The 23,186-nt window shown below is 45.3% G+C and overlaps 1 protein-coding gene across 2 annotated transcripts; it reads right to left on the minus strand.

The window, feature by feature from the left end:
- Positions 1 to 8,471: 8,471 nt before the first annotated feature.
- Positions 8,472 to 12,063, minus strand: LOC125523119 (uncharacterized). Of its 2 annotated transcripts, none has more exons than XM_048688172.2 (3): positions 11,680 to 11,880; positions 10,180 to 10,572; positions 8,472 to 10,033 (listed from the first exon to the last, which is right to left on the minus strand). In XM_048688172.2, the coding sequence occupies exons 2-3, from the start codon at positions 10,562 to 10,564 to the stop codon at positions 9,747 to 9,749; spliced, it is 672 nt and encodes a 223-aa protein (XP_048544129.1). In that variant the 5' UTR covers positions 10,565 to 10,572; positions 11,680 to 11,880; the 3' UTR covers positions 8,472 to 9,746. The 2 variants fall into 2 exon arrangements, with proteins under 2 accessions (XP_048544129.1, XP_048544128.1); XM_048688171.2 differs by lacking the exon at positions 11,680 to 11,880 and adding an exon at positions 11,888 to 12,063 and having other exon boundaries at positions 8,473 to 10,033.
- Between the last annotated feature and the right edge of the window lie 11,123 nt (positions 12,064 to 23,186).

Genomic DNA, 23,186 nt, shown 5'->3' on the forward strand with positions numbered 1-23,186 from the left:
ACACATGCGAAACACTTAGGTTGACTTGACGAGCCTAGCATGTACAGACATGGCCTCGGAACACGGAAGACCGAAAGGTCGAACATGAGTCGTATAGAAGATACGATCAACATGAGATGTTCACCGTTGATGACTAGTCCGTCTCACGTGATGATCGGACACGGCCTAGTCGATTTGGATCATGTTTCACTTAGATGACTAGAGGGATGTCTATCTGAGTGGGAGTTCATTAAATAATTTGATTAGATGAACTTAATTATCATGAACATAGTCTAAATTGTCTTTGCAAATATGTTGTAGATAAATAGCTCACGTTGTAGCTCCCTGTTTCAATACGTTCCTAGAGAAAGACTAAGTTGAAAGATATTGTAAGCAATGATGCGGACTGGGTCCGTAGTCCGAGGAGTGTCCTCACTGCTACACAGAAGGCTTACGTCTTTGATGCACCGCTCGATGTGCAAACCCCTACAACGTCGTCTGTGGATGTTGTGAACACCTGATAGACACATCCTGATGACTACTTGATAGTTTAGTGCACCATACTTTACGGCTTAGAATCGGGATTCCAATGACGTTTTGAACGCCATAAGACATATGAGATGTTCCAAGAGCTGAAATTGGGATTTCAGGCTCATGCCCGTGTTGAGAGGTATGAGACCTCTGACAAGTTCTTTTGCCAACAAGATGGAGGAGAATAGCTCAGCTAGTGAGCATGTGCTTAGAATGTCTGGGTGCTACAATCACTTAAATCAAGTGGGAGTTAAACTTCCAGATAAGATAGTGATTGATAGAGTTATCTAGCCACTATCACTAAGCTACTAGATCTTCGTGATGAACTATGACATGCAAGGGATGGAGTTGATCCCGGAGCTGTTCGCGGTGCTTAAGACCGCAAAAGGTAGAAATCAAGAAGGAGCATCAAGTATTGATGGTTTAACAAGACCACTGGTTTCAAGAAGGGCAAGGGCTAGAAGGGAAACTTCATGGATGGCAAACCAGTTGCCGCTCCAGTGAAGGAACCCAAGGTTGAACCCAAACCCGAGACTAAGTGCTTCTATTGTAAGGGGAACGGTCACTGGTAGCGGAATTACCCCAAATGCATGGTAGATAAGAAGGCTGGCAACTTCAAAGTATATACGTGTTATTAATGTGTACCTCACTAGTACTCCTGGTAGCACCTGGGTATTGGATACCGGTTCAGTTGTTATTATTGGTGACTTGAAACAAAAGCTACGGACTAAACGGAGACTGGCTAAGGGCGAGGTGACGATGTGTGTTGGAAGTGTTTCCAAAGTTGATGAGATCACCATCGCACGCTCCATCTGCCTTCGGGATTAGTATTGAACCTAGATAAATGTTATCAGGTGTCTACGTTGAGCATGAATATGATTAGATCATATTCATTGCAATACGCTCATTCATTTAAGTTAGAGAATAATGGTTATTCTGTTTACATGAATGATACCTTTCATGGTCATGCACCCTATGTGAATGGTTCATTTAATCTCGGTCGTGGTAATACACATGTTCACGCCAAAAGATGTAGAGTTAATAATGATAGTACCACTTTCTCGTGGCACTGCCGCTTAGGTCATATTGGCGTAAGATGCATGAAGAAACTCCATGTTGATGGATGTTTGGAGTCACTTGATTTTGAATCACTTGACACATGCGAGCCATGCCTCATGGGCAGGATGACTAAGACCCTGTTTTCAGGTACAATGAAACGGGCAAGTGACTTATTGGAAATCATACATGCTGATGCGTGTGATCCAATGAGAATTGAAGCGTGCGGTGGATATCGCTATTTTCTCATCTTCACTGACGATTTGAGTAGATATAGGTATATTTACTTAATGAAGCACAAGTCTGAAATGTTTGAAAAGTTCAAGCGATTTCAGAGTGAAGTTAAGAATCATCATAACAAGAAGATCAAATTCCTACGATCTAATCAATGAGAATTTCTGAGTTATGAATTTGGCAATCACTTAAGGCATTGTGGAATTGTTTCACAGTTGAAGCCACCTGGAACACCACAGGGTAATGGTGTGTCCGGACGTCGTAATCGAACCTTATGAGATATGGTGGGATCTATGATGTCTCTTACCGATCTACCGTTTTCATTTTGAGGATATGCATTAGAGACAGTTGCATTCACTTTAGATAGGACACCATATAAGTCTGTTGAGACGACGCTGTATGAACATTGGTTTGGCAAGAAACCAAAGTTGGCGTTTCTTAATGTTTGGGGCTGCGATGCTTAAGGCTTCAGCCGGAGAAGCTCGAACCCAAAGTGGACAAACACATCTTCATAGGATACCCAAAGGTGACAGGTGGGTATACCTTCTGTCTTAGATCCGAGGGCAAATTGTTTGTCGCTAAGAACGGGTCCTTTCTCGAGAAGGAGTTTCTCTCGAAAGAATTGAGTGGGAGGAAGATAGAACTTGATGAGGTTGTCGAACCTTTACTTCAACCAGAGAGTGATGCGACACAGAAAGATGTTTTCTGTGGCGCCTACGTCTGTTGAAGAGGAAGTTGATGATAGTGATCATGAAGCTTCAGATCAAGTTGCTATCGAACCTCATAGGTCGACAAGGATATGTACTACTCCTGATTGGTACGGTAATCCTGTCTTAAATATCATGTTGTTAGACAACAATGAACCTACGAGCTATGGAGAAGCGACGGTGGGACCGTATTCCAACAAATGGTTAGAAGCCATGAAATCCGAGATAGGATTCATGTATCAGAACAAAGTATGGACTTTGGTGGACTTGCCCGATGATCGGCAAGCCATTGAGATAAATGGATGTTTAAGAAGAAGACGGACGTGGGAGGTAATGTTACCGTCTATGAAGCTCGACTTATGAGAAAGAGTCTTTTCACAAGTTCAAGGAGTTGACTACGATGAGAATTTCTCACCCGTAGCGATGCTTAAGTCCGTCGGAATCATGTTAGCATTAGCTGTATTTTTTGATTATGAAATCTAACAGATGGATGTCAAAACAAGTTTTGTTACCAGTTTTCGTAAGAAAAAGTTGTATGTGATACAATAAAAGGTTTTGTCGATCCTAAGGATGCTAAAAGGTATGCTGGCTCCAGCGATCCTTCTATGGACTAGAGCAAGCATCTCGGAGTTGGAATATATGCTTTGATGGAGTGATCAAAGCTTTTAGGTTTATACAATGTTTGCTAGAAACTTGTGTTTATAAGAAAGTGAGTGGGAGCACTACAACATTTCTGATAAGTATATGTCGATGACATATTGTTGATCCGAAATAATGTAGAATTTCTGGAAAGCATAAACGGTTGTTTGAAGAGTGTTTTTCAAAGGAAGACCTGGATAAAGCTGCTTACATATTGGGCATCAAGATCTATAGAGATAGATCAAGACGCCTGATGGTACTTTCAAAGAACACACACGTTGACATGTTTTTGAAGGAGTTCAAAATAGATCAGTCAAAGAAGGGGTTCTTACCTAAGTTGTAAGGTCTGAAGTTGAGTAAGACTCAAAGATTGACCACGGCAGAAGAAATAGGAAGGATGAAGGTCGTCCCCTATGCTTTTGTCATAGGCTCTATACGGTATGCCATGCTGAGTACCACACCAGATGTGTGCCTCGCCACATGTCTGGCAAGAGGGTACAAAGGTGATCTAGGATTGGATCACCAGATAGCGGTCAAAATTATCCTTAGAGGAATAAGGAAATGTTTCTCGGATATGGAGGTGATGAAGAGTTCGACGTAAAGAGTTACGTCGATGCAAGCTTAACACCTATCCGGATAGCTCTGAGTAGAGATACCGGATACGTATAATGGAGCAACAATTTGGAATGGCTCCAAGTGGAACGTGGTAGCAGCATCTATGATATGACATAAAGTTTTGCGAAATACATAGGGATCTGAATATGGCAAGACCCGTTGACTACAACCTCTCTCACAAGCATAACATGATCAAACCCAGAACTCATTGAGTGTTAATCACATAGTGATGTGAACTAGATTATTGAGTCTAGTAAACTCTTTGGATGTTGGTCACATGTTGATGTGACCTGTGAGTGTTAATCACATGGCGATGTGAACTAGATTATTGACTCTAGTGCAAGTGGGAGACTGTTGGAAATATGCCCTAGAGGCAATAATAAATTAGTTATTATTATATCATATTTCATTATTCATGATAATCATTTATTATCCATGCTAGAATTGTATTGATAGGAAACTCAAATACATGTGTGGATACATAGACAACACCATGTCCCTAGTAAGCCTCTAGTTGACTAGCTCGTTGATCAATAGATGGTTACGGTTTCCTGACCATGGACATTGGATGTCGTTGATAACGGGATCACATCATTAGGAGAATGGTGTGATGGACAAGACCCAATCCTAAGCCTAGCACAAGATCGTGTAGTTCGTTTGCTAAAGCTTTTCTAATGTCAAGTATCATTTCCTTAGACCATGAGATTGTGCAACTCCCGGATACCGTAGGAGTGCTTTGGGTGTGCCAAACGTCACAACGCAACTGGGTGGCTATAAAGGTACACTACAGGTATCTCCGAAAGTGTCTGTTGGGTTGGCACGAATCGAGACTGGGATTTGTCACTCCGTGTAAACGGAGAGGTATCTCTGGGCCCACTCGGTAGGACATCATCATAATGTGCACAATGTGACCAAGGAGTTGATCAGGGGATGATGTGTTACGGAACGAGTAAAGAGACTTGCCGGTAACGAGATTGAACAAGGTATCGGGATACCGACGATCGAATCTCGGGCAAGTACAATACCGCTGGACAAAGGGAATTGAATACGGGATTGATTGAATCCTCGACATCGTGGTTCATCCGATGAGATCATCGTGGAACATGTGGGAGCCAACATGGGTATCCAGATCCCTCTGTTGGTTATTGGCCGGAAAGTTGTCTCGGTCATGTCTGCATGGTTCCCGAACCCGTAGGGTCTACACACTTAAAGTTCGATGACGGGTTATTAGGAAGACTTGTATGTGATTACTAAATGTTGTTCGGAGTCCCAGGATGAGATCCCAGACGTCACGAGGAGTTCTGGAATGGTCCGGAGGTAAAGATTTATATATGAAAAGTTGTTGTTCGGCTTTCGGGAAAAGTTCGGTTTTTTCCGGTATTGTACCGGGAAGCTGCCGGAAGGTTCCGGAGGATTCCGGAGGGGTCCGGAGGTCCGGAAAATGTTCCACCACGTCCAATACAGCAGCATGGGCTGTAGGGGGGAGACCTAACCTTAATGGGCCAAGGGCACCAGCCCCCCCAAGGTCCATGCGCATGGGAGAGGGGAAACCCTAAGGGGGAGGGCCTCCACTTGACTTGGGAGGCACTCCTCCCCCCTTGGCCGCCGCCCCCAACCCTAGATGGGATCTAAGGCGGCCGGCCCCCTCTCTCCCCACCTATAAATAGTGGAGGGGTGGGAGGGCGGCCAGACCACTTGAACCTGGCGCAACCCCTCCCCTCCAATACCTCTCCTCCTCCGCGTGAGCTTGGCGAAGCCCTGCCGGAGAACTGCCACTCCATCACCACCATGCCGTCGTACTGTTGTTGGACTCTCTTCCTCAACCTCTCCCTCCTCCTTGTTGGATCAAGGCATGGGAGATGTCTCCGTTCCGTACGTGTATTGAACGCGGAGGTGCCGTCCGTTCGGCGCTAGGATCATCGGTGATTTGGATCACGATGAGTACGACTCCATCAACCCCGTTCACTTGAACGCTTCCGCTTAGCAATCTACAAGGGTATGTAGATGCACTCTCCTTCCCCTCGTTGCTAGATTACTCCATAGATTGATCTTGGTGATGCGTAGAAAATTTTAAATTTCTGTTACGATCCCTAATAGTATCATCAGAGACACCTATAGAGCACCTTTTTAATCACCTAGTTACATTGTGACGTTTGGTAGCACACAAAGTGTTCCTCCGGTACTCGGGAGTTGCATAATCTCATAGTCATAGGAACATGTATAAGTCATGAAGAAAGCAATAGCAACAAACTAAACAATCATCGTGCTAAGCTAACAGATGGGTCAAGTCAATTACACCATTCTCTACTGATGTGATCATGTTAATCAAATGACAACTCATGTCTATGGTTAGAAAACATAACCATCATTGATTCAACAAGCTAGTCAAGTAAAGGCAAACTAGTGACACTCTATTTGTCTATGTATTCACACATGTACTAAGTTTCCGGTTAATACAATTCTAGCATGAATAATAAACATTTATCATGATATAAGGAAATATAATAACAACTTTATTATTTCCTCTAGGGCATATTTCCTTCAACGATGGTCCCAAAATTTACCATGCCAATATATGTTAAGTTGCCAAGGCAAAACACATCATAGTTTCATAAAGAAAAAGCTATAGTGACTATGGCAAAAAAGTTAAATAATTTGTATTGGACACATGGCAAATTTATCAAATTATTGTATTCCTACATAGGAGCATGACAGTTATGTAAAATCTGTAATGTACCACCCTAGAGAGAAGACACAAGCATGGCAGATCAATCATGGCAGATCAATCATGGCTAGAGGCTAATGCGTGCTTTGCCGCACCGTTCTTCACTCGTGGGCTTGATTCTTTTATATCTAATAGATTGGTATGGTCGGTTGTTTTGTTTGGATTTTATCAATGTTGACTTGTGTTTTAATTACGCCATGGAGGTTTTTTTCTCGTTTGTATATCATGTCGGGTTTTTGTTGGAGACGATATTCCCCAAAGGAGAATGAAGTTTCTGTTGTGCATCGTTGTGGTGTCTCTTGAGAGGTCATATTCTATGCTAAAATTATGTGTCGGTTTCGATGCCAGCTGGTGATGGTTATTTGAGCCTCTTGACAGGTCCCATTCCACGCCAAAATCGTGGAGTTGCTGCTATAACACACACATGGATCAGCCCACGAGCTCTCACTCGCTTAGCTTGACTCCCTATTCCTCTTAGTCGGTTATTTTTTTCAACTCGCTCTACTACTCGCTCAGAAAATAAACTATTAAAAATAGGTTAGTTCAATTAAAATTTGTTCAAGAATTTTTGAAAATATTACGAATTTACAAAACCATGAATTAGAGAAAATGCTGATGAATTTAAAATATATTCATGGATTAAAAAATGTCTGTATATTAAAAGTTTCAAATTTTAAAAATGTTCATAAACTTTAAAAATGTCCATGAACTTCAAAATATTCATGAATGTAATAAATATTAATGAAGATAAAAAATTAAATTAATTTTTATTTTTAACGTTCACAAATTTTAATAATCGCTCATGAATTAAAACCTGTAAAAAATTAAAGAGAGAAGGGGAAATAAAACTAAGCAACAAACAACCTTACATGCGGGTCCCACAATGACCCCACAACCCCTGAAACACCAGAGCGCTCCAAATCATGGGAGCTTAGTATCTCTATAGATTTACCAAAAACATGGCAATTATGTAAAATCTGTAAATGTACCCTAGAGAAAAGACACAAGCATGGCAGATCAAAAAAAAGTTGTTGACCAATTGATTGTTTGATAACAGCAGTATCACTAAATTAACTATGGCAAAAAAATAGTTGACAGGTTAATAATTTAGGTGAGATGTCAAGTTTAATTCACCGAAAACATGGCAACTTTGGACAATTTGTAAATTACCTCTGAAGGAGACACACTGAATATAGTGGTAAACTTGATCTGGTAATGAGAGAAAGGAGAGGCACTGACGGCCGATGAAGGACTGATGACGCGTGCGTGGACAATTTGTAAATTACCTCTGAAGGAGACACACTGAATATAGTGGTAAACTTGATCTGGTAAACTGAATATTCCATAGCAAAAAAATGATCTGATAATGAGAGAAAGGAGAGGCACTGACGACCGATGAAGGACTGATGACGCGTGCTCTTCCATGTGCAGCGATGAAGCAGGAAACCGCGAAGGCGGACGTAGGCCCTGTTTGTTTAGGCTTTTGCTTCTGCTTTTGCAACTTTTTCACTTTGGCCAAAAAGCCATAAAAGCTCTTAAATAGGTGTTTTATAATTTTTATGGCTTTTGAAGCTAAATATTGTTATATTGGTTCATCAAAAGACAAAAAAGCTTTAAAAGCATTTATTTAGAAGCTTTTATGGTTTTTTGATCAAAGTGAAAAAGCTGCAACGAGGCTGTAGACGCGCTGGTGCTCCTCCATGCTCGGCCACCGCAGACCATCCCGTGGTCCTCCTCGCACGGCAGCCGCAGAGCGCCTCTCCTCCTCTACACGCAGCGACGGGCAGCCTCGATGGCTCCACACATGGTGCGACCGCTGGTAGGCGCGCGCGACCGAACAGGGCGGTGGCAACAATGCCCCCGCTTATGCATTTTTTTAGAGTACGCAAAATGCGTACCATTGATTTATAGAAGGCAGAGATTATATACAAGAGTTACAAAAGACGGCCATCCACAGACGGTTGGCACATCAAACACACCACTCCCACGCAAACACACTATTCCTCAATCAAATGTTGTACTCCTCTTCCTCCTGCTTGCACCCAACGCAAGAGTTCCTGATGGATCAGCTCGGCAGTGCCCCATTCATTGGTGATGGCGTGTGACGTAAAAACTCGACCATTTCTCTGCTTCCACAAGTTCCACCAAACTAGGATGCAGAAGGCGTCAAATCCTTTACGGTATGTCTTGTGGATTCTCTTCCTCGACCTAGTCCACCATCCCTCAAGATTATCTGTCATAGTTGGCAAGATGGAAAGATCAATGCCAAGTCTTGTGCAACTGAGAAACCATACCTGTTGTGCAAAACGCACTGTAAAAGTATGTGATCCACAGTGTCCTCTCACACAGGAAGCAAACCGAAGTTTGATCCTGCAGCCCGTGCCTGAATCTCCGGTCCGACGTCCCCCGCTCATGCTTCAAACGTGGGGAGGCGGCCTCTTCGATCGGTGGCGGTGCGGCGGCCAGCGGGACGATGAGCCTCTGACTTAAGAATCGACGTAGGGCACCCACGAGCTCCACCCCCCAATACCTCGGCCTGACAACCGGCAACCACCACTCGCGTGAGGCTCTCTCCGCCGCCGTCGATACGGCACGCCGCACCGGCATCGTTGTCGAGTACTTCCTCCGCCCACCACCGCCGACGATTCGAATGGCAATGTCGTTGCACGCCTCCTCCCGCTCCTCGTCTCCGCCGCCGCATGCCTCCTCTCCGACATGGCCCCCCTTGGGTACGACACAAACCGCCTTGCCGCCTGCGCATGGCCTCTCTCCCCCTCTGTCCCGTGCGGCGCGTGAGTTGGTAACGGAGAAAGGTAGTACAAGGGAGAGAGGTGCGGCAGTGCAAGACGACTGCACGTGGCGCCCTTGGTTGCTTTACGATTTGTGCAAGATATCCAACGGCGCTGAGCTCATTCGGGCTGAAACTCCAAAAACCTGACGTTCATGATTTATCTATGTCCTACACATCTCTTTACTGCACGATAAGAGCACGTACATATTTTCTTCACTGCACGATAAGAGCTGCGTCCAGTAAGCCACATAGTAGTTCCATAACTTCGAATGTACCCAAGTGGTCCAACGCAAGCGCCCTCATATCGACAGCGCAACAAGGGCAACACGACCCCACCAAACCCCACCAACACTAGTGATTCTTCCCGCGTCACAGGAGAGGCAAACTGGACCGCCAAAATCCAGACAGTTTCGAGACGATCATCTTTCATCTTCAGTCGACTACCTTAGTTTTGCGGGATCAGTGGAGACTATCTGCCGAGGTTACACCGTTTGCCGAACACCTTGCATTTCCTCCGGCTCCTAGCCGAGGTGTTCTTCTGTTCTTCTTCTTCCGGCATGGCAGAAGCCTTGCGCTCAACTGCCAGCTCTTCCACGGGCCTTCTACGACCTTTATGCTTGTCTTCAAGCCTAGGGCTCCTCCAAGTCCAAGGTGTATCGGCGTGGAAGAGCTTCCTGCGACGTTTCGCCTTCGCTCTCCGCGGCTTGGCGACACAGGCTTGAAAAGTCAGAGCCTTCGGAGAGAGGGGATCAGGTCCTGCAGCAAGAAAATGGTAGCTCTATGATGGTGTTGCTGTTAATTCAGAAATATGTATTGTTGCAATGTTTTCTCAAGTGTCGATTAACTGCATTATAATTTATAAACGTATTACTGAACTGAGAGAGGAATGAAGAAGAACATACCGGGGAACGTCACAGCTGTTGTAGTGTGAGGACAAGTTTGTGATACAGTAGCTTCATCTGGATTTCCGGACTCTTTTGGAGTAACAACGGCTGTTGGAGTGTGAGGACAAGTCTCTGATACAGTAGCTTCCTCTGGATTTCCAGACTCTTTTTCAGTAACGGAGGAGGATGCAGTAGCTTCCTCTGCATTTCCAGATTCGGTAGCCTCTTCCCTTCGTTCACCTTCTGTGACAAACATGGTCTGATCATCATGCAATGTAGCTTGGTGCTGAGCTGAGTTGCTCTGTGTGGAAGCTTCCTGATATTCTTCGACATTCTCCTCGCTACTGCTCAATTCAATAATCTCTGCATCATCACTCAGTTCTATCCAATCGATCAGCGCCATTGTGTAGCCTGAAAGAGTAAGATGGCGTGAGGGATGATCAAGAAAGAACTTGAAGGGAAACCCCTCCATCCACCAGACAACCCTTTCGGAGAAGGAAAAGAGCAGGATCACAACAAAGGGGAAACAGTGAGAAGCAAACAGGGCTTATCTCTCTACTCTTAGGGAAACTAAGATAATTCCACTTCTGTTGTATGCTTCCTAGTACAAATTAAATACTTCCTTTGTACACAAATATAAGATGTTTTGGATATGTCAATATGGACTGCATACGGACTGAAATGAGTGAACAAACACACTAAACTTGTCTATATACATCCGATTCAGAAAAAAAAGTTAAGAACATCTTATATTTGTGAAAACAAAGGGAGTAGTATTTAGCACGGTAAGAATATATATGATCAGTAGTAAGTAGTTAAAGAATCGTGAAGTTTCTTTTCATTATGGAGTGTGCCAACAATCAAAATTTGCGCACAGATGGAGAATTACACAATGCCAGCGGTTATCGATGCTTAAACAATGAACATGGCTTCAGCACCTTGCTGCAAACTAAATCTGCACGTGGTGGAAGAGTAGGACACCTGAGCAAATCTTTAGAGAAAAGGCCTAAGCCCAGCTTTTCATTCAAAGCGAAAGTGTTCAGTGCAAGGAGTATATGACAAAACTGAAATGGATTTGCTAATTCTCAGAATTAACAAAGTCTCATCTAACTCCTACACTATATGATTAACCAAACAGATAAATTAAAGAAAGAAATCCCCGCAAATCTCCACGTAGATTTCTCATGTAGATGAGAGCGACACATCCAAACTGAAAGTACTACTATGACTATCACAAACTCTACTTCTACCATTATTTTTTAACGGCCGGCAGCCTAAACGCAAAAAGGATCGATTTCGCAGATCCTATACCGGCAAGTATTTAAGAGATGCTTCTCGCAAAGAAAAAAGGTGTTTTTTGTAGGAAAAAGAAAAAAGGTGTTTAGATATGCGGAGGGACGCGGACACTAACAAGAGCGAAAAGAAAATGCTCGAAATAAATCTGCTAGTACTAAGGCTGGGAGCCTGGGACCATCCGATGAATCCCCACCCCGCTTCGAGAAGAAAACCCCCACCCACCCAGGCGACGTATCCGGATGCACCGACGCGGACCCCATCTGCCACTTCAAGCGAAACCGCTGGAGCAAGAAGAAACCACGCACGCAGCCACCGCGTCGTTGGAGAAACACCAACAATGGCGGATTCAACCTGAGATTGCAGCGAAAGCAAAATGGCGGCACGGGATGCGCAGTGCGGAATCAATGAGGGCTTGGATGAATCGAATAACCTGATGGAGCACCGTGATTTGGGCACCCCCACACTGAAGTTGGGTGGGAACTAGTAGTAGTACAGCGAAGAGAGAAAGTTTGGGCGAGGTGAAAGAGGCAGCGGAGCAGAGCGGGGAGAGGGTTCTCAGAGGATTTGGGCGTTCACCGCAAGTCGAAAATAATGATGGCACTCCTCTGCTGCACTTTTACCGCCGCGTGTTGTGGACTTGTGGTCAGCACGTACACTGTTTGCCGCGTGTTGAGTCTGACCGCACAGGGCACCCGCAGGGTAGATTCCTCTTCTTGTTCTTGGAACTCGTACAGATGTTTATAAGAGACAGAAAATTGAATCATTTTTTGGAAGAGGTAGAGTTCACAGCATAGAGACTGTTGCTTTTGTGATAGCAGCGAGTATACTGGCCACTCCTCGGGCCGGGCCGGGCTTCGGGCCGGGCCAACCAAAGCCCGACACAAAAAACCCAGGCTCGAGCCCGGCCCATCACACTAAAAGCCCGTCGGGCCTCGGGCCACAGGCCGGGCCTCTTCCTTAAATGGCGAAATCGACAAGCTTGGGCCCGGCCCGGCCCGGGCTTCGGGCTCAAAACCTAGGCCCGAGCCCGACCCATGGACAAGGTCGGGCCGGGTCGGGTCGGGCCGACCGGGCCGGGCTGTCCATGGCCAGGTATAGCAGCGAGTAACGTTACATCGACAGAAGGTTACGGGCGTTTTACGAGGTGATACTGATTTGTCAAGTTGTGATTGGATTAAGGGGGGAGGGACGGGCCCTATCTGGGTGAAAATCAGGGGGGCTGGAGAGATTATTAGGAAAGGGCTTGTAAAACTCATGTAAGAGGCCCGTATGTTTAGCATTTTCGTGATAGCAGAGATGCTATCACAGACCTCTGTAATACTCTTGTTTCATATAGGTTTTTGCAAAAAAAATCGCTTATATGGCGGCGGCGGCGGGCGGAGGTCTCGGCAATGGTGCTGAATTGATGAATGTCCCAGGCCTCCGTGAGCACGGGTCCACTAGGACCCAGGGCGGCGCGACATTCCATCACGCGAATGATGCCTCACGCGACGCCTCAGAAGCCGTTTGGAAGGCAACTGTCACATGGGCCGCCCCCACCAACACCGAGCTAGTGGCGGAAGACAATTGTCACTCAGAGGTCGTTTGGAAGGCAACTGCCACTCAGAGGTAATTTGGACACTGTTGTTGCGCTAGAGCGTTGGGAAGGCGGCGCCAGACCGCAGTCATAGCGAGACCGCTCGAGCATCAACTCCATCTGCCGCGCGAACTCCTCATCCTTCGCAAAGGTCCCGGCGAGGAGGGGCGTCTATTGCTGCTCCTCGTTGTCCGAGGAGATGGGACCTTGGAGGGAGCGGTTGACACTAACGGGTCCAGAGAACGCGGTCGGCGATGCGAGACGCCGGAGCTCCCATGGATCCGAAGGGAGTCGCGGAGAACCACTTCGAGCCGCCAAACTTGTCCATCATGGCAGCCGAAGCTCCTATGGATCCGGAGGGGGTCACAAAGAACCACTTCGAGCCGTCTAACTTGTCCATCGTAGCGGCCGGAGCTGGAGGTGTGGGGATTACTAGACAGGAGAGGTGATAGTGTAGGGTTTGTGTTTGTTGCTGGATGTCTTAAATAGCCGAGGTAGGCGGACCGACTTTGCTTCAATACGGTCACTGGCAGGAGTAGGATTCTCGGCCGACCCGCCCGTGTGAATGTCGGGCAGGCAGCTAGTCGGCCAGTGGGCAAGAATGCGTGTTGGTCCGTGTTGGCAGAGGCTTACATGGCAGAGGAATGGAAGTCCACAAACCGCATCTTCGTTTGGTTTTAGTTTATGGGGTTTTGGATGTCCATACCGGTCCGAACATTTTTGGTGACTGTCATTGGATTGCAATAATTGTCAAGATGGTCTGGTCCGGACATTAGGCGACTTGGTGATCCACGTTAGATGTGCTCTTAGTCTATCCACATACCACGGTCACAATAACTCCACGCATCAACAATGACAAAAATGAGGCTTATGCGTTATTGACTCTTTCGATTCCCCTTTTTCTGCTCATCATTTTGAAGAAAATATGCCCTAGAGGCAATAATAAAGTTGTTATTTATATTTCTTTATATCATGATAAATTTTTATTATTAATGCTAGAATTGTGTTAACCGGAAACTTAGTACATGTGTGAATGCATAGACAAAACAGAGTGTCCCTAGTATGCCTCTACTTGACTAGCTCGTTAATCAAAATGGTTATGTTTCCTGACCATAGATATGTGTTGTCATTTGCTGAACGGGATCACATCATTAGAGAATGATGTGATGGACAAGATCCATCCGTTAGCCTAGCACTATGATAGTTTAGTTTATTACTATTGGTTTCTTCATCACTTATACATGTTCCTATGACTATGAGATTATGCAACTCTCGAACACCGGAGGAACTCTTAGTGTGCTATCAAACGTCACAACGTAACTGGGTGATTATAAAGATGCTCTACAGGTGTCTCCGATGGTGTTTATTGAGTTGGCATAGATCGAGATTAGGATTTGTCACTCCGATTGTTGGAGAGGTATCTCTGGACCCTCTCGGTAATGCACATCACTATAAGCTTTGCAAGAAATGTGACTAATGGGTTAGTTGCGGAATGATGCATTACGGAACGAGTAAAGAGACTTGCCGGTAACGAGATTGAACTAGGTATGGTGATATCGACGATCGAATCTCGGGCAAGTAACATACCGATGACAAAGGGAGCAACATATGTTGTTATGCGGTTTGACCGATAAAGATCTTCGTAGAATATGTAGGAGCCAATATGAGCATCAAGGTTCCGCTATTGGTTATTGACCGGAGATGTGTCTCGGTCATGTCTACATAGTTCTCGAACCTATAGGGTCCGCACCTTAACGTTCGATGACGATTTGTATTATGAGTTATGTGATTTGATGACCGAAGTTTGTTAGGAGTCCTAGATGAGATCACGAACATGACGAGGAGTCTCGAAATGGTCGAGAGGTAAAGATTCATATATTGGAAGGTTGCATTCGGACATCGGAATGGTTCTGAGTGATTCGGGCATTTTTTCGAAGTACCGGGAGGTTACCGGAACCCCCCGGGAAAAGATATGGGCCTTATGGGCTATAGGAGGGATACTAACCAGCCCACAAGGGGCTGGTGTGCCCCCCACAAGGGAGGACGCCGAATTGGACTTGGGAAGGGGCGCCACCCCCCTTTCCTTCTCCTACTCCCTCTCCTTCCCTTTTCCCCCTCCGGTAGAAGGAAAAAAGGGTGGGGCCGAATCCTACTAGGACCGGAGTCCTAGTAGGACTCCCCTCTCCCTGGCGCGCCCCTTGTTGGCCGGCCTCCTCCTCCCCTCCTTTATATATGGGGGAGGGGGCACTGAGGGAGTCCTGGACTAAGGGGTCCTCAGACGTCCGGCCTGTTATCCATGGGCCGGACTGATGGGTTGTGAAGACATGAAGACCAAAGACTGCACCGTGTCCGGATTGGACTCTACTTGGCGTGGAAGGCAAGCTTGGCGACCGAAGATTCCTTCTTATGTAAACGACTCCATGTAAACCCTAGATCCCCTCGGTGTCTATATAAACCGAACGGGATAGTCTGAAAAGGACAACACATATACGCATTACCATATTCTTAGTCTAGACTTCTAGGGTTTACCCATTACGATATCGTGGTAGATCAACTCTTGTAATACTCATATTCATCAAGACCAATCAAGCAGGAAGTAGGGTATTACCTCCATAGAGAGGGCCCGAACCTGGGTAAACATCGTGTCCCCTATCTCCTGTTACCATCGATCCTAGACGCACAGTTCGGGACCCCCTACCAGAGATCCGCCGGTTTTGACACTGACATTGGTGCTTTCATTGAGAGTTCCACTGTGCCGTCAACAAGAGGCTCGATGGACCCTTCAATCGTCAATAATGATGCTGTCCAAAGAGGAACCTTCCTCCCCGGACAGATCTTCATATTCGGTGGCTTCGTACTGCGGGCCAACTTGCTTGGCCATCTGGAGCAGATCGACAGCTACGCCCCTGGCCATCAGGTCGGATTCGGAAGCTTGAACTATGTCGCGGATATCCATGGAGACTTGATCTTCAAGGGATTTGAGCCTGCGGCGATCGCTCCCCTTCATCCCGATGAACGTGACTTAAATCTGTTATCGGATCACACCCAGGAGGTGGTTCCTACGGCTGCAACGACCTTAGAGCCAAAGCAGATCGAGCCATCCGAGGCCTCAGAGTCCGCAGAGTTGGAGCCGCACATGGACTCAACACCCTGCAGCAGTCGCTTTAACGGAACTTTGGACTCGTCTCCGGCTGTAAGTTCTGGACTGTGTACGCCCGCGGACACCGAGCTAGATCGGTTATCGATCTTCGAGTTTAGCGCCGCTGATGTCTTCCAGCACTCGCCTTTCGGCGACGTGCTAAAATCTTTTAAAAATTTGTCCTTGGAGAAGGATTCACAGCCGAACTATATCCGGTTCGAGCTAGAAACGGACGATGAGGAATTTTGCTTCCCACCCGCCACCCAGCTCATAGCCACCGTCGATGATTAACCGACATGCTTGACTATGGCTCCGAAGACATCGACGGTATGGATGACGATGCTGACAAGGAGTAGGGCCAAGACCCGCCATTCACTGTACGTTGGACGGCTACCTCTTCATATGACGTGTACATGGTTGATACACCTAAAGGATCTGGCGACGACGAAGAAGAGCCAGGTATGAATAAAGCCTCCAAGACACAGTCCAAGCATCGGCGGCCCAAACGCCGCCCCAAGCCCTGCCGCTCAAAGGACGACAACACTAGCACCGGAGAAAATAGTACCCCAGGCGACGCCGAAAACAACGAAGACCCTGTCGGGACTACATCCGAACAGGAACACGACAGTAGGCAAGACAACCCTGACGAACAGGCCATAGAAGATGACTTGTAGGATAATAGTTACCGTCCACCCTCCGAGGAGGAAACAAGCCTTGGCAACGAAGACTTCATCGTGCCTGAGGATCCTCTAGAGCAGGAGTGCTTCAAGCTTCAGCTCATAGCCACCGCAAGGAGCCTGAAAAAGAAACAACAACAGCTTCAAGCCGAATAGGACCTGCTCGTCGACAGATGGACTGATGTCCTGACAGCCGAGGAATACGACCTCAACCGCCCAGCCAAGAGCTACCCGAAATGCAGACTGCTACCTCAATTCGATGAGGAGGCGCCGGAGCACATATCTCCCTCGCGTAATGCGGATCGACCACCACGTGGTCGGGACAGGGCGGCCGAACGGTCACCCCGCTGTCGGTATAAAGTGGCAACTCAGGCCGAACAGCAGACCGCCCCACCACCCTGCCATAATAAAGACGGAAAAGTCTGGAGTCACATGTATGACCTTTGACAGACACTGGACAGTAGAGCAGGACACACAAGATCGATCTATGGATCGCGAGGACGTGCTTCGAGACACGACGACGGCCACCTCTTCGGACTTGACAAACCTAACCATGCTCGGGCCAAATACCGCAGACGGACTCCCTCAGAGGTCCGCCATGATGCGGCCCGATACAGAGGCGCCGCACACCCGCTCTGCTTCACAGACGAAGTATTGGATCATGAATTCCTCGAGGGGTTCAAGCCCGTCAATATCGAATCATATGATGGCACAACCGATCCTGCAGTATGGATTGAGGATTTCATCCTCCACATCCACATGGCCCGAGGAAACGACCTCCATGCCATCAAATACCTCCCATTAAAACTCAAAGGACCAGCTCGGCACTGGTTAAATAGCCTGCCTGAGAACTCCATCGGCAGCTGGGAAGACTTGGAAGAGGCTTTCCTTAACAACTTCCAAGGAACTTATGTCCGGCCACCAGACGCCGATGACCTAAGCCACATAGTCCAACAACCTGGAGAATCAGCCAGAAAATTCTGGACTAGGTTCCTAACCAAGAAGAAGCCGGATGCCGAGGCCCTAGCGGCCTTCAAACACAGCATCCGTGACGAATGGCAAGCACGCCACCTCGGACAAGAAAAACCGAAGTCAATGGCAGCCCTTACGGCACTCATGACCCGCTTTTGCGTAGGCGAGGACAACTGGCTGGCTCGTAGCAAAAACACAGCTAGCGAGGCAGGCCCCACCGAGGCCAAGAACAGCACCGGCAAGCTCCGGCGCAATAGACACAAACGCCGAAGCAATGGCGACAACACCGAGGACACCACAATCAACGCCGGATTCAGTGGCTCCAAGTCCGGCCAATGGAAGAAGCCCTACAAAAGAAACAACGAAGGACCTTCCAGCCTGGACCGCATACTCGACCGTCCGTGCCAAATTCATGGCACCCCGGATAAGCAAGCCAATCATACCAACAGGGATTGTTGGGTCTTCAAGCAGGCTGGCAAGTTAAATGCCAAAAACAAGGAAAAGGGATCACAAAGTGAGGACGATGATGAAGAGCCCCAGCAGCCGAACACCGGGGGACAGAAGAACCCCCCCAAGTCAAAACGGTGAACATGATATACGCCACGCACATCCCCAGAAAGGAGCGCAAATGAGCACTCAGGGACGTCTATGCGGTAGAGCCAGTCGCCCCCAAGTTCAATCCATGGTCGTCATTCCTGATCACTGCTACCTCTTTTAGCACTGCGTTGGTTTTCCCCGAAGAGGAAGGGATGATGCAGCAAAGTAGCATAAGTATTTCCCTCAGTTTTTGAGAACCAAGGTATCAATCCAGTAGGAGGCTACGCGTGAGTCCCTCGTACCTGCACAAAACAAATAAATCCTCGCAACCAACACCAATAGGGGTTGTCAATCCCTATAAGGCCACTTACGAGAGTGAGATCTGATAGATATGATAAGATAATATTTTTGGTATTTTTATGATAAAGATGCAAAGTAAAGTAAAGGCAAGGTAAATAGCAAAGTAAATAACTAAGTAGTAGGAGATTGATATGATAAAGGTAGACCCGGGGGCCATAGGTTTCACTAGTGGCTTCTCTCGAGAGCATAAGTATTCTACGGTGGGTGAACAAATTACAGTTGAGCAATTGACAGAATTGAGCATAGTTACGAGAATATCTAGGTATGATCATGTATATAGGCATCACGTCCGAGACAAGTAGACCGACTCCTGCCTGCATCTACTACTATTACTCCACTCATCGACCGCTATCCAGCATGCATCTAGAGTATTAAGTAAAAACAGAGTAACGCCTTAAGCAAGATGACATGATGTAGAGGGATAGACTCATGCAATATGAAGAAAACCCCATCTTGTTATCCTTGATGGCAACAATACAATACGTGCCTTGCTGCCCTTACTGTCACCGGGAAAGGACACCGCAAAATTGAACCCAAAGCTAAGCACTTCTCCCATTGCAAGAAAGATCAATCTAGTAGGCCAAACCAAACTGATAATTTGAAGAGACTTGCAAAGATAACCAATCATACATAAAAGAATTCAGAGAAGATTCAAATATTATTCATAGATAGACTTGATCATAAACCCACAATTCATTGGTCTCAACAAACACACCGCAAAAAGAAGATTACATCGAAAAGATCTCCACAAGAGAGGGGGAGAACATTGTATTGAGATCCAAAAGGAGAGAAGAAGCCATCTAGCTACTAACTAGGGACCCGTAGGTCTGAGGTAAACTACTCACACTTCATCGGAAGGGCTATGGTGTTGATGTAGAAGCCCTCCGTGATCGATGCCCCCTCCGGCGGAGCTCCGGAACAGGCCCCAAGATGGGATCTCATGGATACAGAAAGTTGCGGCGGTGGAATTAGGGTTTTGGCTCCGTATCTGATCGTTTGGGGGTACGTGGGTATATAGAGGAGGAAGGAGTATGTCGGTGGAGCAACAGGGGGCCCACAAGGGTGGAGGGCACGCTTGGGAGGGGGGGGGTAGGCGCGCCCCCTACCTCGTGGCCTCCTGTTACGTGTCTTGACGTAGGGTCCAAGTATCCTGAGTTGTATTCGATGAGAAAATCACGTTCCCGAAGGTTTCATTCCGTTTGGACTTCGTTTGATATTCCTTTTCTTCGAAACCCTAAAATAGGCAAAAAACAACAATTCTGGGCTGGGCCTCCAGTTAATAGGTTAGTCACAAAAATAATATAAAAGTGGATAATAAAGCCCAATAATGTCCAAAACATTAGATAATATAGCATGGAGCAATCAAAAATTATAGATACGTTGGAGACGTATCAAGCATCCCTAAGCTTAATTCCTGCTCGTCCTCGAGTAGGTAAATGATAAAAACAGAATTTTTGATGCGGAGTGCTACTTGGCATAATTTTAATGTAATTCTTCTTAATTGTGGTATGAATATTCAGATCCTAAAGATTCAAGGCAAAAGTTCATATTGACATAAAAACGATAATTCTTCAAGCATACTAACAAAGCAATTATGTCTTCTCAAAATAACATGGCTAAAGAAAGTTATCCCTACAAAATCATATAGTCTGGCTATGCTCTATCTTCACCACACAAAATATTTAAATCATGCACAACCCCGATGACAAGCCAAGCAATTGTTTCATACTTTTGACATTCTCAAAACTTTTTCAATCTTCACGCAATACATGAGTGTGAGCCATGGATATAGCACTATAGGTGGAATAGAGTGGTGGTTGTGGAGAAGACAAAAGAAAGGAGAAGATAGTCTCACATCAACTAGGCGTATCAACGGGCTATGGAGATGCCCATCAATAGATATCAATGTGAGTGAGTAGGGATTGCCATGCAACAGATGCACTAGAGCTATAAGTATATGAAAGCTCAAAAAGAAACTAAGTGGGTGTGCATCCAACTTGCTTGCTCATGAAGACCTAGGGCAATTTGAGGAAACCCATCATTGGAATATACAAGCCAAGTTCTATAATGGAAAATTCCCACTAGTATATGAAAGTGATAACATGAGAGACTCTCTACTATGAAGATCAGGGTGCTACTTTGAAGCACAAGTGTGGTAAAAGGATAGTAACATTGTCCCTTCTCTCTTTTTCTCTCATTTTTTTTATATATTTGGGCCTTTTCTCTTTTTTATGGCCTCTTTTCTTTCTCTTTTTTTATTTTTCGTCTAGAGTCTCATCCCGACTTGTGGGGGAATCATAGTCTCCATCATCCTTTCCTCACTAGGACAATGCTCTAATAATGATGATCATCACACTTTTATTTACTTACAACTCAACAATTACAACTCGATACTTAGAACAAAATATGACTCTATATGAATGCCTCCGGCGGTGTACCGGGATATGCAATGATGCATGAGTGACAAGTATGAAAGAATTATGAACGGTGGCTTTTCCACAAATACTATGTCAACTACATGACCATGCTAAGCAATATGACAATGATGGAGTGTGTCATAAATGGAACAGTGGAAAGTTGCATGGCAATATGTCTCGGAATGGCTATGGAAATGCCATAATAGGTAGGTATGGTGGCTGTTTTGAGGAAGGTATATGGTGGGTGTATGATACCAGCGAAAGGTGCGCGGTATTAGAGAGGCTAACAAAGGTGGAAGGGTGATAGTGCGTATAATCCATGGACTCAACATTAGTCATAAAGAACTCATATACTTATTGCAAAAATCTACAAGTTATCAAAGCAAAGTATTACGCGCATGCTCCTAGGGGGATAGATTGGTAGGAAAAGACCATCGCTCGTCCCCGACCGCCACTCATAAGGAAGGCAATCAAAAAATAAATCATGCTCCGACTTCATCACATAACGGTTCACCATACGTGCATGCTACGGGAATCACAAGCTTCAACACAAGTATTTCTCAAATTCACAACTACTCAACTAGCATGACTTTAATATCACCATCTCTATATCTCAAAACAATTATCAAGTATCAATCTTATCATAGTATTCAACACACTCATAAGAAAGTTTTATTATTAATCTTGTATACCAAGCATATTAAGATTTTAAGCAAATTACCATGCTATTAAGACTCTCAAAATAATCTAAGTGAATCATGAGAGATCAATAGTTTCTATAAAACAAATCCACCACCGTGCTCTAAAAGATATAAGTGAAGTACTAGAGCAAAATTATATAACTCAAAAGATATAAGCGAAGCACATAGAGTATTCTAACAAATTCCAAATCATGTATGCCTCTCTCAAAAGGTGTGTACAGCAAGGATGATTTTGGTAAACTAACAAGCAAAGATTCAAATCATACAAGACGCTCCAAGCAAAACACATATCATGTGGTAAATAAAAATATAGCTCCAAGTAAAGTTACCGATAGAAGTAGACGAAAGAGGGGATGCCTTCCGGGGCATCCCCAAGCTTTGGCTTTTAGGTGTCCTTATATTATCTTGGGGGTGCCATGGGAATCCCCAAGCTTAGGTTCTTGCCACTCCTTGTTCCATAATCCATCAAATCTTTACCCAAAACTTGAAAACTTCACAACACAAAGCTTAAAGTAGAAAATCTCGTGAGCTTCGTTTGCGAAAGAAAACAAAAGACCACTTCAAGGTACTGTAATGAACTCATTATTTATTTATATGGGTGTTATACCTACTGTATTCCAACTTCTCTATGGTTTATAAACTATTTTACTAGCCATAGATTCATCAAAATAAGCAAACAACACACGAAAAACAGAATCTGTCAAAAGCAGAACAGTCTGTAGTAATCTGTAGCTAGCGCAAGATCTGGAACCCCAAAAATTCTAAAATAAATTTCTGGACGTGAGGAATTTATCTATTAATCATCTTCAAAAAGAATTAACTAAATATCACTTTCCAAATAAAAATTGCAGCAGTTCTCGTGAGCGCTAAAGTTTCTGTTTTTTACAGCAAGTTCAACAAGACTTTCCCCAAGTCTTCCCAACGGTTCTACTTGGCACACACACTAATTAAACACAAAAAACACAACCAAAACAGAGTCTAGATAATTTATTTATTACTAAACAGGAGCAAAAAGCAAGGAATAAAAATAAAATTGGGTTGCCTCCCAACAAGCGCTATCGTTTAACGCCCCTAGCTAGGCATAACAAGCAAGAATAGATCTAGGTATTGCCATCTTTGGTACTAGGAAAGAAAAGAGCAAACTTGCTATCTATAGAATTAATCCTTCTATTTTGGTAAAGCACATGGCTATTAATGGTAGAAGAAAGATTAAGCATGTTACGGAGGTTTGTATCTAGGCTAGCCTTTATCTCTTTAATAGATTCATTTTGGTAAGAGAGCAAAAGAGATGTAGATTCAACCTTCTCATTCATGGGGTGCCCAAATATAGTTTTCATTTTTTCATAAGTG

This window comes from Triticum urartu, chromosome 7A (assembly GCF_056163025.1).
Source record: "Triticum urartu cultivar PI428250 chromosome 7A, HENAU_Tu73, whole genome shotgun sequence".
Lineage (NCBI taxonomy): Eukaryota > Viridiplantae > Streptophyta > Magnoliopsida > Poales > Poaceae > Triticum > Triticum urartu.